General features: G+C 33.7%; 1 protein-coding gene across 3 annotated transcripts in view; it reads right to left on the reverse strand.

Annotated features, from left to right (window-relative positions):
* The window catches only part of GRID2 (glutamate ionotropic receptor delta type subunit 2), a gene marked incomplete at its 3' end in the record, with an annotated part of 1,748,121 nt that overhangs the window by 729,365 nt on the left and 1,002,077 nt on the right, over positions 1–16,679 (reverse strand). For all 3 annotated transcript variants that reach the window (XM_084234293.1, XM_084234294.1, XM_084234292.1), the window contains 2 exons: positions 10,947–11,120; positions 1,973–2,134 (listed from right to left, as the gene is read on the reverse strand). In XM_084234293.1, coding sequence (XP_084090419.1) covers positions 1,973–2,134; positions 10,947–11,120 — 336 coding nt within the window. The remainder of the gene's footprint in view (positions 1–1,972; positions 2,135–10,946; positions 11,121–16,679) is intronic.

A 16,679-nucleotide genomic window follows, 5' to 3' on the forward strand; every position in this document is an offset into this window, starting at 1 on the left:
GACAAATACTTGCAAATAACCCACCCCAAAAGTAAAGTCCCATAGCTATTGTATTAAAACATTGTTTTGATTGTAATTTTTCTAACAGCAATATTTTATATACTTAATTGCTCCATGAGAAACTACATATTACAGTGGCCCTATTTTGCATCCTATGGATACTCTCACCAAATGTCTCCTAAGCAAACTCCTAAACTATTATTTGGATTTTCTGAAAAAGCTTCAGAAGAAAAAAATATATGCAGGTTCCTGCACCCATGCCAAATCATGAATTAATAAATTGGCAGGATCAGATCATGTTCAACAACCTCCATTAGATTCATAGCTGCCAAATTCCTGTATAGATAGTGTTGGGAAATTTTGGCAAGAGTTGGAGTTTAGATTTGGCTTATTCATTTTTCAATTAAAAAATCTTTCTCTGCCAATATAGTGAATACATTTACTTTTTCAAGTACTTCTGATAAGAGTCTAAGTTTTCATTAAAGTGATTTTTTTGTTTCTTTGTTTTTGCAAAGAGCGAACAGTAGAAAGAAAGATCCAGGCCACTCTCCATTTGAAACATTTCTTCATCCACTTTCTATTTCTTGTACATCTACTTCATTTCTAGTGATTTTTTTTTTTGTTATCCGGCCTTTATAAATATATTCACATTTCGTTGGACAAGTATTCTCTTTTTTGTTTCAGGAGAGAAAGACAAACACAAAAAAGAACTGGCTAAACAAAGAACATAAATTTCTAAATGGCTCTCATTTATGTAAAGGGTACAGAAGAATTTTGTTTGCTTTATTAATCATTTCATTTTAAATCCAAGAAGATATGAGAGACAAACAGAAAATGCCAGAAAGGATAACATGGCAAAAAAAACAATAAACTGCAGAGTGCTTAGACTATTGAGAGAAGCTCAACAACACAAGCGGCCTTGTGGGAGTGAGCAGGTAGCTCAGCCAGAACAGGCCTCTGCCAAGGTAAACGCCGTACTCACAGTGGAGGAGATTTATGCCAGCAAGTATCCAAAATGATTCCCAAGAGCACAAACTATTAACTACTTAGAAATTAGATCTTTATTGTAAGATAAATTAAAGATCATTACATCTAACATCTTAACATGTATCATCTTATTTTAAAGCTGGGCTTTAAAATACTGGGCTTATTTTTTTCAGTTGATGGTGTAAAGGAAAAACAAATGTGTGTGCTTTGTGACAAGCCAGACAATGGTTTGTGCATCTCTAACCTTAATGCTATATCCAAGGTATTTAAAATATTTCCAATGCTACTTTTTTTTCTCAAATTGTGTTGGCACACCTATCATTTATGTAACTATATAATTCTGGGACTACAGCTTCACACCTCCACATGTGCACCTGCTTAACTTCCCTTTCACCAAAACTGCAGTGCTAATATCATATGACATTCCCTTCCCTCCTCCCTCACCCCCTATTTCTTCTGATAGATTACAATTTTTATAGAGTTTAAAGATTGTTTTTGCTGAGTGTGACAAGTTTGTTTCTGTTGGGTATTTATATTCCAAACTAAGTGAAACTATCCAGTAATGATTGTTCACTTCAATTGCTTTTACTTCTATATAATATAGATATATTTAACATTCTAATTTTAATTTTAAAATACTTCCATTTTGTCATTGTGCTGTTTTGTACTTTGAATTGATAGTAATATTAGTGAGGGGGGAATCCTTCTAAAAGATATCTCATCAAACAATAATTCATTGTATCTTCTCCATATGAAAATTTTCATGTGTGAAATGCTAGTCAGCACTTACATTTTTTAATAATAAACATTTTTCCTTTCTCTTTAGTTCTTTTAAATACATTTGGTTATTATATATATATATATATATATATGGTGACAGGATTGCCAATGAATCTTTCATAATATACCAGAGAGCTATAACATAATAGGATGGCGTGTTTACTCCATGCAAATTTGTACGGTATGAATAATGACTAGGAGTTACCTTCTTGATGGTCTCCAGCATGGAACGCCCTCCCTGCCAGGGCTTGGAGTTCTTTCTGATACATGACAAACTTGCCATGCTGTGCCACTTCCGGTCCTCCAGCTTCTTGTGAAAAGCATTCGCAAGCAGAAGCACCGTGTCATATATGTAAAGGTTTGAAATCTGAAAATACATTAGACAGTGATCATTAGAATCAATGACATCAACCATCAAGTATACAGGGAAAATCATCAGTTCAACTACTTTCATTCATGTCATAGATGGCTGCTGTTCTGGGTTATTTATTAACCAGAGATTTCTTTTTTTCATCTTTCAGGCAATTTTGCCATTGAGAATGAAGTCTTGTCTGATTGTATGCCTCAATTGCTTTTTCAGTTTACGTAGGTGTAAAAGAGAAGATTAAAAAAAGAAGTTTCGACAGAGGCAAATCTGTTAGTGTCAGATCTTAGAAAATCATTGGCCATTCTTTCTTACAAAGGTGGTAAGGATCTAAGGGTTTCAGATTGGAAGAGCAAATGGAACAATACATTTGCTGAATATATCAAGATTTTGCATTTTGATTATTCGATAAAGAAATAGTAACTCTATCTTACATATGAGTATCACAGGGATAAAGAAAAGAAGCAGCCAACTGTGTGTCCATTGTATTCTATGGGGATTCAATATTGAAAATCTGAAAAGAAAGTGCATCATTCATAAATATTATAATGTCCAAGGTAGTATAAAAATCATTACATATATATATATATATATATATCTGTAGTAATTTGTTGCCATGACAAGCATCATAAGTGGTTAATTATTCGTGAATGTGTCTTTATAGTAACACTTTCTTCAAAGGTTATCATGATATGATCTTCTTTCTATATAGATTGAAATGCAAATTATATTTTGGCCAATATCGTTGTACTCTTAAAGTTAACTCTTGCTTAACCATTAACCTCATGGTTAATAATTAAATATGTTGATTTTTCAAAGATATTACATAGGAATTATAAATGCCAGAGACATTCAACGTCAATAGTAATCATTAATGAAAAAAAATCCTTATCTCAAAAGGTAAAATTCAACATTCATTTAAAAATAGTCAACGTAATTATGCAATAAAATCTGTCTTAAGGAATTTATATTTTCTCTGAAATTTCAGTGTCATCTTATAAATTTTCCTGAAAAAAATGTGGACAGTATATTGATTTCCCTTTACTTATAATTAATCATGATGGAATGCTATAAATTATTTGTCTATATCCCAGAATAGTACTAAACTTCAATTTCTGAAATAATGAGTTTGATGTGATGAGCAATTGTTAACATCAAGCTAAGAGTTCTTTATGACATTTTTTTTCCTAAATAGGCAAGTCTTTAATCATTTCTGTTTACTACACATCATTTTATATGTACAACACTTATATAAGTTAGATCTTTCTTTAAAGAGACATTGAACACACATACGCACTATGTGAAATACAGCATTGCTCTATGTAAGTAAATATTAGAGAAGGCTGTTCCTGTTCTCAGCCTTTTCCCGCCTGCCTTCTACATAATTACTAGAGAGACAAGGAGGATGGCTGAAATTTGCTATGAATGAAAAGTGAAATTTGAAGTAAAAGTAGTTGGTGAATTAAAATTTAGTCTTGCAATAGACAGTGAGGAACCCGAAGGATAGGCTTCCTCTGAAATGTTGAGTGTAGGCTTTCCCAAATTGTCTCACATCAGCACATGGATTATTTTGAACTGAAGTCAATCAAGAGAGTTAAGGGAAACCTTTGACATTCCCTTAACTACTAAAAGAATTAATAGGACTTTTACAAGAAGGTCAGTCATCTGATTACAGAGCATCTGATCTTTGCCATATAAGTCACAGGGTGAATTACTCTCCTTGAATCCCCAGACCTGTATCCTATTCCTTAGCTTAGCATATAGAAATTCATTTTGTTCCACTAGACTTAGAATTCACATCTATATCTAGGTGGATTTGTCATAGTGTGTAACTAAATTTGTTCTTTCCTCCTACTAAATCTGCCTGATATCCATTTGATTGCTTGACCAGTGTGAGAGAAACCAGAGGCATGGAGGAAGTGTCCTCACTGCCTCCCTACAATCCAAAAGGAAAATCAAGAAAAAAAAAAAAAAAACATAACAAATAAGTGGGTTGTGCCCCAAAACCCAGGGCAAATATTCTTATGATTTTCGAACAATCTACAATAACCTGGCATTTCTAACTGCCTCTAACCCCAGTTTTAAACTTATTTGCTCTTATCATTCTAGCTTAAGTTTGCCTCTGCTTCTGATTGATCGCTTTATGTGTACATATGATATTGTTGTGGTAGCATATTTTGATGTGTTTTTTTACCTCTCTACAACTAGTTAATATTCACAAATATACAATTCATAGGTCACAAGTTATATGAAACCTACCTAATTATGTGAAATTCTACTCCCAGGCTGATTCTCTTTTTATGTGGTTCTTTTTAATATTTGATTTTATATAATTCTTACAGAATTTTTCATTTTTGCACAATGTATGCATTTTCATTTTAGTTATATTCCCCATACAATTACACCCCCCTTATTTTGACCCTAATCCTTCCTCTCCCTACCTCTCCCCCCACCCCCATAGTGTGTCTCTGGTTTATAGTTGCTTGTTGTTACTTTCTGGTTCTTTATTTATTTGTTTGTTTGTTTTTTAATTTATTTTTACAAGCACTGGGTACAGTGGAAGGGTGAGAGAATTCACCAGAGACAGAGTGGGGAACAGTACAGTATGACTGACAAAATACACTGCTGAGGGAAGCAGCAGGCCAGACAGGAGAGGTCTTTCGAGCCATGTAGGACCCTTGCTGGCAGCTGGGGATGGAACCGGCACTGCAGAGGCTGCGGGCAGCTTTGCAGCCCAGCGCTCAACTGCTGCACCACCAGGGAAGGCCCTTTCTGGTTCTTTTTTATCTTGGTTCTCTTTTTATCTGCCATAATACTTTGTACATGCCTCTATGAAACATATCAAAGTTTTATAAAATATGTCTTTTATGCTAGAAAATGAGTTGCTTGTAAACAGGGCCCACACTGTATATAGCTTTCCCTTTTGTATTTTTGGGTCCTATATTTGTTATTTCCCTTTGACCTCACCTAGAGCTTAGCACATATTTGGTTTTGATAAGAAGTTGTAAAGACAAATAAAATAAAATAAAACAAAGAAAATCAATTAAAATTTAACTTCAGATTATTTTGATAGAAGTTAGGACATGAAAAACCTGGAAATCTGGGTCCCATCCAAGTCTGACACTTGTGACAGTCTCCTGTACAACGCTTGAGGCATCTACTTTAAGTATTCATGCTGGTCCTTAAGAATTGTGCATAGTCAGTCCCAATATGTGCCAGGGGTTTTAAACAAATGACTGCCTTTTTCATTTGTCCAACATTCCAAACTGCAGATCAATAGGGAGTCGCCCCTGTGATTACTTGATTACTTTTGTCTTAGGAAAGTGCTCATTCTTTTTGAGATTCTTGCTTTTTCTCATGCCACACTTTATCATTACTTTTGGTGACTCTTAGTCACTCTTTATGAAGTCTTTGAATACTTTTAACAATTATTCAAATTATCTCCCAGCATTCAAAAGATCACTTAGATTTATATACAGATGATTTTCATGTCTACTCCAGCCACAAACAATGACTATTCACTTGTCACAACAGACCCCTTTTCTAATATTTCAAACTCCATTATCTCACCTTTTGACCAGTCATTCCTCTTTACCTTACTATCACTCCATTTGATCTCTGACCTCTCTGAACCAACCACACTCTTCCATTATTTTAATGGGTGGTTTAATATCACAATCTTCCATTATTTAAAACTATGTATCATTTATGTCAAACAATATAATACAAAACAGCCAATTTCATTGAGTTTATCATCTGATACACTTTCTGGGATGTTTATTATCTCAACTCTGCCTTTCTCTCATTTTTCAATATTTCTGTTTGAAGTTTAGTTCTCAAAACTGAAAAATAATAGCAGATGTAGCCTGAGTATAAGATCATAGTATAAAGCATTATCTGTCTTGATTTTAGCAAAATGTTCTGACATAAAGATCAAGATTATGTTAGAATGGTGTATAGCCAAAGTGACTAGTACTATGTTCATTCCAAATTTGTCTCATCTTAAATCCTTAAACAGCTGTCAAATCATGGTTTATCCATATAAACTTCCTATAATTGATTTTAAACCCACACATTATCTTGGTTACATTTCAACATTTAGACTTAACTATTTACTGAATATTAACAATTTGTCTCTTGATTATGTAACAAACACAAGTCAGTGTTTTTAGTATTGCATTTCCAAATTTGATAGGTATATTTTTTTCATTTTCATTTGTGTGGTGATAAATAGTTACAAATATTAGGTACTAGAACAGTATATTAGAGACCACCACAGACAGTCCCTTGTACTTCAAGAGTGAATATTTCTCAGTATCTTTTGAAAATCCTAATAGTGATATAATGCTGAAATTGAGAATAAAAGAAGACCATGTGGTAAGTTATAGCTATCAGGAAATACTCAAAACTACAGAATGTATCTAATCAGTTTTCAAATTACATCAATGTTGATGAAAAATTTGAGAAAAGAAACTTTGCAACTAAGTAATTCAACATAAATTGTTTGAAATAGTAATTTAAAATATTAATTTTAAAAGGTTCATGTATTATGACTTTTAAAGATAATAATGAAACTAACATATTTATACCTTTTTTCTTTAATCTGTGGTCAGAATGTTTACTATCTTCTATTCTATGGAGTTCTTGGATGAAAATAATTTAGTGACTTCAGTCTAGACTTGAAATGTCATAGCATGTACCTCATAAGAAGATTTACAAACACTTATGAAAAAAAAACATAAAAATTAAATGAACTTTAGTTTGGCAGTATTTGTTCTACAGAATATTCCATTTTTGTCTTTAAAGTTCTTTTAAACCATACACGTGGTAATATATTCTACAGTTTATCTAGATATTAATTTTTGGTATATTAAACTGTCAGAAACTTGTCTTCCTCCTTTTCAAAACTGAGACAGCATACCAATGTCTTGTATTTGGGTCCTCTTCCCAAGTATTCTAAATTTTAATATTTTTATCATATTTACTGCTCTGGACAATTAATTTTCAAGGTTTCTTTTAAAATGGTAAGGCATACTCTTATCACCCCCAAACCCCTATTCCTTCTAAACCAGTGGTTTACATTTTCTTAATAATTTTTTTCTAATCTTTCAAATTTGAATACATTTTTTTCTTAAATGGGGAAAACAGAAACAAAATAATTTGAATTTTTCTATTTTCTCTACATTCACAGTCAAGATAACACTAGCTTCATAAGCAGAAAATGGTTGACTGCCTTTTAGCTTCACAAATTGTTAAAGATTCCTTTTCTATCTAAAAGGTTTCTTTAACATTTATTTGTATCTTCAGCTAAACCTCCATGTTAGTCTTTCTGGCACTACTTTAAAGATTCAGGAAACATTTTTGTTCTCTCTAAATCTCACTTCTCTTTGTATGTAATATAAAATAATTGCAGCCCAGGATTCTCTGCAAAGGTCCACTCAATATTCTTCTCTTCTGTTTTATTGAATATTGTGATTTTAAAGTTGGGTTTAGACATTTAGTGGTCACTTGAATCATATATTTCATACCTTATTTTTTTCTGACTTACTGAAAATTGTACCATGCTGAATTCTAATCTATAATTCTGTCTGTGATCATATTTTCCTGCATTGCTTTTATGGACTCTTAATTCAGAAGATTATTTCTCTTCAAGAATTCCCTACACACAATTTTCAGTAAATATCTTTATTATTGCTTTCTTCAAGGTCCGAAGTATAAATTGTTCAGAAAACTAACCTTCTATATCAAGTTCTATGTTTGTAATGAAAAATTTTAGGTTCAAGTACCCTGCATTTAAACTCTTAATTATATAAATATTCACATATTAAAAATTCTGTCAGTTTTCATTTTGTATATTAAATATTTAGTCAAATTATATTAATATAAAGTATATTAGGGAAATCACTACAAACCACATCAACCAAAGAGAAGCTAAAAATCATCTGATAGTATCAATAAATGTGGAGAAAGATTTAACAAGATTCAATATACATTCATGACATGAAACCCACAAAAAATAGGTAGAGGAAGATCATGTCAAGAAAATGAACTTCCTATATATCATATCCACGACTAATACAATTATCAATATTGAAAAACTGAATGTTTTCTCTCCAACATCAGGTACAATTTAAGGAAATCCACTTTCATAACTATTATTCAACATATTACTGGAAGTCTTAGCTATAATAGTTATGGGAGAGAGATATAAAAAATCTAAAATGGGATTGAAGAAGTAAAACTAACATTATTTGCACATGGCATCATCATATAAATAGAAAATTCTAAAAACTCCACCAAAAAAAAAAAACATTAGAAACAATAACAAACAGTATATAGTAAAACGGAAGGCTACAAATCAATACACAAAAATCTGTTGTATTTCTAGATGAAAGCAACAAACTAGAAGAGAAAAAAATCAATAAAACAATCCTAATTACTATGCCATCAAAAATAAATATCTAGGAATAAAATAAACAAAAAAGTCCTAAGTTTATACAACAAAAACTATATGACATTGTAGGGAAAAAAAAGTATACACAAAGAAGTAGAAAAATATCCTTGCTTATTAGTTGAAAAAGTAACATTGTTAAAATGGCCATCTACCCAAAGCAATATACAGATTTAATGCAATCCCTATCAATGTTTCAATGTTGTTCTTCAAATAAGTAGAACAAACATTACTGAAATTTATGTGGAATCACAAGTTACCCCAATTAGCCAAAACAATAACAAAACATAAGAAGTACAGAAATATAATACTCCCAGAATTCACACTATTCTGCAAAATGACCGTAATTAAAATTATGTTATTGAGATATAAGTTGAGAGACTGAATGACACACACATAATAATGGAATAGGATTGAGAGCCCAGAAATAACCCAGACTTACATGGACAGTTTATCTATGACAAGGGAAACAAGAATATAAATAGAACTGCCTCTCAGCTATGAAAAAAGAAATAAAATATTGCCATTTTTGAGAACATGGGTGGAACTAAAATTGAGTATGCTAAGTGAGATAAGTCAGAAGAGGAAAGAAAAATATTAGATGATTTCACACATATATGAAATATGGAGAAACAAAAGAAAAGAATAGACAAAAAAACAAACCAAAGTGAAACTATAGAACTGAGGGTACCAGAGCAGTAGTGGGAGGGTGGAGAGCAAAGTGGCTTGTATCCTGTTGGGCTATGATGGAGGACTCAATGCTATGGTGGTGAGTTTGGTGTGGTAACATACATCTGAAGAAGTGTGAACTTATACCCCTAAATCATATACAATTTCATAAACAGTGTTATCTTAATTAAAAAATGACAAAAATAAATAAAACTGTTCTCAGTGATTTATCAAAAAAAATAAGCTGAATAAAAATAATAATACTGTTCAATTATCTTTCAAAAACATTACTAATTCAGGGCCTCCTCCGTGGCGCAGTTGTTGAGCGCTGGGTTGGGAAGCTGCCCGCAGCCTCTGCAGCGCTGGTTTGCTCCCCTGCTACCTACTGGGTGAGGATCTCACATGGCGCGCAGACCTCTCCTGCTGCCCACTACTTCCCTCAGCAGTGTGTTTCGTCAGTCTGCCTGTTCTATTTCCCGCTCTGGCTCTGGTGAATTCTCTCACCCTTCCGTGCTTCTGACTGTACCCAGTGCTTGTATAAATACATAAATAAATCTTTAAAAAAATTTGCTAATTCAACTTATATATCTATAATTATTGGTGATAAACCTATTTTCCGAGGGCTGTATTTCCAAACTGAACATCTTTTAGTGCTACAGTGTTTTCAATATTAAACTTATTTTGAAGGATTTGCTTTCTAAAATATATCAATATATTTTAGAATATATATTTTTCTGAATTCTAAAATTCATCTTGAATTTATCTTTATTGATGTCAGAGTTTTTATTTAAATCTTAACAAGTTAGCAGTATACTCTCTTTAGGGACTGTTTTGTGACACTTTTTATTTTAATAGGAAAAGTCTTACACTGATAAGATATTTGAATTAGTGTATCAGACTGAATTAATGTATCAAACTGATTTCTTTTTTTCCTGTTTCTTCCCTGCTGAGAGAGCTATTATGACACCTACTGTTATTGATGTGTCTGCTTTAACACCCTTTTCCAATTGACATATTGAGATGCCCATTGCAAAGAGAAATCAAACCAAAAATTTGAGGATTTTCCTTCAGAAAAATAAATAGGCTCTGACTGAGTATTTAAAGGACATTCTTCTGAGTAAACTGCCAGGAGTTGGTATTCTCTAGTCTGCTGCTAAGAGATTTTATTTATTTACTTTCAAAATCTTTGTTTTTTTCTGACTAGTAAAGATTTCATCTTTACTCCATTTGAATTGGATATAACTACGTAACACAGCAGCATTTTTGGGGGTCATCACTAAATTGTGTTTCTTTTGGTGAAGTTCTTCAAACTGCAAACTATTATTTAAAGAAGAATAAACATAGATATATTTGTTATGCCTGGGAAGTCAGGTAAATTATGTTTCATTAATAATTGGACTTTTGCATTAAGGAGTATCAGTGACAAATTATGTCACAAGAAATGTTATGCTAAGAATCAAATAACCTTTACTTATATTTTTAGTAAACAAGCAGATTTTTTGCTATAATAGGCTCTACAGATCAAAGATAGATTCTTAGCACTTTCCCTATCACACTTTTGAAATTGCTGGAGGAGGAGAATAGTTCAGAAAATGCAAAGGTATAAAAATCTGATTCCAAAGCAACTTGAAAAGCTGTCTCTACAATTGCCAAAAAAAGCACCCTAGAAGAAATACTCCTACACTGAAAATATACCTCCATATTCTGAGCAAATGGATCCTTTGGATCACACAATGTTGAAGATATTCGATGGTTGCCACGGAAACATCTCTGACTTATATTCTGGGGAACTGGAAATGTCTGCCGAATGATCGTTAACCTTCCAATTGACCTTCTTACAAGTTCCTGTATGTCCACATCATTTATTTCCTATAAGATAAGAAATGAAACAATTAGAAATGCTTTAATATAGTAACAGAAACACCAAACTATTAATGAGGTATTAGCTAAAATGCTAGGGAAGTCTGTTACTGTAATACTTTGCTTACTGCTTACATTCACATGAAAACCATAAATGTTCATTAAAAATGATTAAGCCATTTAAAGATGTTTTCTGAGATTTAAATTATATGCATTAATGTCTAAATAATTCTAAATGGAGCAGTTGACTTAAATACAGTTTATAATAAGATTATAATTTAATGGGTTCAACATTTTAGAAAATGTGCTTTCTAAACACTGAAAAGGTCAGAAAATAAGTTGCTATTATAATTTATTAATCATTAATGAATTTCAAGTTACTTTAAGTATCTAGGATGAAAGTTGCAATGTAAAATAATACATCTTCTCAAATGAAAAAGAAGGGCTCTTAAATAAGGAAAATAGAGAAAGCAATTTTTTTTTCTATTTTTTTCTTAGAATGTCTGTGCCTAATCACATGTTTGTTAGTAGAGACTAGATTAAACCAAGTGCTCACTAACTATTGGATGGATAAAGTAAGATATAATTGTGGTCTAAGCATGAAGGTCAAAAAATTCTGCTGATTAACATAGCATGGAGCAGGATGAGTGAATGATGAAACCAAGTGATTTTTATTCAAATTAATGCTCTTTTCTATATTGGTATCTGCCAAACCCAAAGCAATTAGTGTTCAGTTTTCTTTCTCCCCTCTTCTCCTACCTTTCGATGTAAATTTTGATATTTGCTTCAATCAAGTGTATAAAATGATAATAATTACAATATTTCACTCACTTATTTTTGTTCTAATTGGAATTAACCCAAATGAAGTGATCAGGGTACATTTTAATTTTATTTTTAAATTTTAATTCTAAAGCAGTCTTTACCAAGGCAATTTTTGCTTCATCGTTTGCATTTAAATCAACAAAGTACTATGATATGCATATTATTCAGTTCCGTAGATTCTTATGTCAAGAGAAAAGCTTTGACACCAAATAATTTTTGATGAAAGCAGTATTTTTTTCAGTTTTAATTCAAGTAATTATTAAAGAGAGAAAATGGTGACTTTTAGGCACTAATTTTTTTGTCCGTATTATTATTTTTACATATTATTCACCCTTACAGTCCAAGTAGCTGTAAATTTCTTCATTTATTTGCAATGTTTATTAATTTTTTTTATTTTCTGAAAATAAAATAAAACCCGGGGCCTCCCTGGTGGCCCAAGGGGTTAAGCACAGTGCTGTGAAACTGTCCACAGCCTCTGCAGTGAGGGTTCGATCCTGGCCGCTGGCAAGATACCCACATGACACAGCAGACCTCTCCTGTTGTGCCCACTGCTCCGCAGTGTATTTCACTCAGTCTGCCTGTTCTGTTCCCCACTCTGTCTCTGATGAATCCCCTCCCCCACCTCCACACCTCTGGCCTGTACCCCAGTTCTTGTATGCTTAAACAAATAAATCTTTTAAAAAAATAAATAAATTGTATCCAATGTAATATCTTGGATTTCAAGTTGATAAAATCCTTAACACAGCATCAAAATTCTTTTTCTCAGGGCCTCCATAGTGGCACAGGGAGTTGAGCACTGCACTGTGAAGCTGTCCGCGCAGACTTTGCAGCACAGGTTAGAACCCGGTCGACCTGCGAGAATCCCACATGGTGCAGCAGACCTCTCCTGTCTCTCCTGCTGCTCCCCTCAGAAGTGTATTTCTGTTATCTGCCTGTTCTGTTCCCCGCTTACCCTTACCCTCCTTACCCTTACCACGCTTACTCTTACCCTCCCACACATCTGGCCTCTACCCCGGTTCTTGTATAAATAAATAAATCTTCATTTTTTTTTCCCCCTCAGTTTAGAATACCTTCTCTTTCCTTTAGCCTTTGGCATTCATTTCAATGGCCACCAAAAACTGGCAAAATGCAGGTCACTTTTAAAATCTCTGTCACTTATTCACAGAGCAGATTTTAAAATATCTTGTTGACTCCATTTTAAGCCTTAACCAGATTTCTTTTCAAAGGAATTATTTCTGCTACTGAATGTCTTTATATTTTTAAAAATACCTTCTTATAGATAGGAATTTTTTATTTAAAAGGTAGTTAAAATTGTACTTTCCTCATAATATTAACTAAGTTGTGTTACATATTTTAATTTTTTTGTTTTGTAATACTAGTATTTATCAATATTTTATCAAACAGCACTGTCTCTACCAGCTTCATTCATGATGAATTACAAATCAAAAAGACTCACATTCATTAAAAGCCTACTATATGCTAGATAAAGTACTATGTATTCTATTTATTTTATCACTTTCTGTTAAAAATTCATTTTGATTTGATAACAACTTTTATCACTCCATGAGGATCTGTGGAGGATTCAAGCTCTTTGCGCAAAATCCCTGGCCACCGAAGGAGGGTCCCACATGGCGCACAGACCTCTCCTGCAGCCCGCTGCTGCCCTCAGCAGTGTACTTTGGTCCTTCTGCCTGCTCTGCTCCCCACGCTGGTTCTGGTGAATTCTCTCACCCTCCCGCGCTTCTGACTGTACCTAGTGCTTGTATAAATAAATAAATAAATAAATAAATAAATAAATAAATAAATAAATAAATAAATATTTAAAAAAAGCAGGATTTGTTGTTAAAAAATTTAAAAAGCTCTTTTATTCATAACATAAATTTATGTCATCAAATGAGGTATTTTCTGAAATAATTATATAAGAAGTTGGTATTTCCTTAATTATTTTGGATTAATGTTGATTAATTAAAGATTAATATCCTTACATTTTAAGGAGAGGTTTGAGGAAGGGAAGATGGTGTCAGAGGAGGTTCCCTGTTTCACTCTAGTGGGTAAGCTACAGTAGTACAAAGAGGCACTCACAAAAAGTATCCTGTCACTGGAGTGAAAATAGAGTAGCTTCTGGACAATGAAGACCAAAGCTCAATACATAGGACAGAAAAGATACTGAAGAAATTCAACTCTATACAACACAATGTGGATGGCAAGAGTACCCAGAGACAACAACTGGGGCAGAAGCTGTGGCTTAGATCCACACTCATATGATAAGGTGACCCCAGGAATGTGAGTGCTACCTAGTATGGGCCTAAATGTGGTAATATGTGTGTGTTGTGTGCACAGGATGCCCAGTGAAGAAGACAATGCACACAATGACACTGCTCTTCTGCAACCTCCCTTGAGCTGAGATAGTAAAGCAGAGCTGAAAGTCTCTTAAAGTGGCCCTGAATGTCTGGCCTGTTAACTGGAAGGCTGTAGTTCTAGAAACCTACAGGTGAGCTATTAGTGGAATCATAGACATGAATAGTCCATGCACACCAAATTCACCAGTGTCAACACTTCCAGGTCACCCCCCACCCAGAAAAGGCATATATAGTTTTCCATGACATATGAAACTATGTTCTGTAAAAGTGAAAGGACTATACCATTAGGATATATGAATACATAGCATCCTAGATAGCTACATGGGAAGAACAAAATAACACATTCAGGGCAATTTCAGTCCTAAAGGGAGTATTTCATCACACAGAGAGAACAACTCTTCAGATTATGGAAACAACACAAGTGCCAAAGACAGATGAGTATATCAGGAAGTTGTGGTATATATACACAAAGGAATAGTACTTGGCTATTAAAAAAAAGATGAACTTTTGATATTTGCAAAAAAAATACAGATTAAATGAGAGGATTATGCTAAGTGAAATAGAAGCAGAAAGACAAATACCAGATGTTATCACTTATATGTGAAATGCACAGACACAAAACAAAAGGCCATACAAAGACAAACCAATAAGAACTACTGGAAATCATACTGTAGAACAGAGGCTATCAGAAAGAGAAAGTGAGGAGCAAGAGCTAAGTGGGGACATTTGGGTCTGTTACACCTAAATGATCTGCTAGGCCACTATTTTAGTTACATATGGTTCTGCATTCCTATACAAGGACAGAACTGCCCAGGCAATCAGTTATAGGAGCCCAACCCTACAAGGTGCCATCCAAATCAATCAAGAGCAGAATATTTGATCACCCTGGGAAGGGAATACATCACAAGGTATGAGCAGGAATATCTGGGAGCTGTTGACTGATGCATAAATTTACTCCTGGCTTATATGTCATGAGGTATGACTAGGAATGCCTGAGAGGCAGGGGACATCAGCTGATGTATGACAAGGGATCCAATAAGCTGATCAGTGTACTGCCTTGGTAGTAAGATTGAAACTATAGCTGGCGGTTAGGACTTGCTTTTCAATCATAATACCAAGTCACAAACAGATGAGAACTGCCTGGGGGAAGACTCACGACCCCTCAAACTACTGCTGACAGAGCACATTTTCTAGTTTCACACCTCCCTTTTCTCTTTGTCTTCTTTCCCCATATAACTGATGCTATATGATTATTCTAAGAATAAAAAGGCCAGGATTTTGCTCTTTGAGCAGCATCCCATGTTGGTAGCCTGTTCCATGACTCCAGTTTCTTTATCAGTGTCATGTTGTGGACACAACAGGGAGGGAGCCAAATGGACTATGGTGGAGAACTATAGGTGTCTTAGTGGTGTATATGTTAATGGTACCAACACCTGAGTGGGGCGATTTTATAATTCTAAGTTATACACAATGTTGTATAATGTATAATGTTATCTCCATAAAATCTTAAGTAGGGCCTCTCTGGTGGTGCAGGTGGTTGAACTGTGAAGCTGTCCACAGCCTCTGCAGTGCCAGTTTGATCCCTGCCGGCAGTGGAGATACCCACATGGCGTGGCAGACCTCTCCCGTCACGCCCGCTGCTCTCCTCAGCAGTGTAATTTGTCCGTCTGCTGTTCTGTTCCCCGTTCCGTTCTGTCTCAGGTGAATACTCTCACCCTCCCCGCACTTCTGGCCTGTACCCCAGTTGTTGTATAAAAATAAAAATAAATCTTAAAAAATCTTAATAAAAATGAAAAATTACTTTATTGAAATGATTTTTCCACAACTCTGAATATGCTAAGAGTAATTGAATGTACAATTATATGGGTGTATTTTATGCTATATACATTACATTCACAAGGTGGTGATAAAAAGTGAGGGAGAATCTGGAAGCAAGAAGACTGGGAGGAGAAAGGAGCATATGAGGAAAAGGGAGGGAGGAAAATAACTATTGCAAGCAAGATTAACATGAAATCAAACAGGTTCTAAGTTTCATGCATTACTGGACTATAGATGATATTTTATAATTCTCTAAGGACCAATATTGAAAAATGAATAATTATATTTAGATGCATATACATGGAAACAAAACTTAAAGACACTTAAACCCATCTTCTGATGAAAGAAATGCAAAAATTGACATTTTAGTTGGATACTTTAACACTATCAAGACATGGTTGTAATTTTCAAAATATTATATTTTACATTGTTATCAAGTAATCATGGAATATTCAGTGGTAGGCCATTGTGTGTGTCTATTAAATATTTAATAGATTTCAAGTAACAGGAATTATATAGATTATGCTGGTGACTACAACTGAAAAAATATAAAATGTTATCTAAACCT

The sequence above is a fragment of the Talpa europaea genome (genome assembly GCF_964194135.1).
Source record: "Talpa europaea genome assembly, chromosome: 5".
In the NCBI taxonomy this organism is placed as follows: Eukaryota; Metazoa; Chordata; class Mammalia; order Eulipotyphla; family Talpidae; genus Talpa; species Talpa europaea.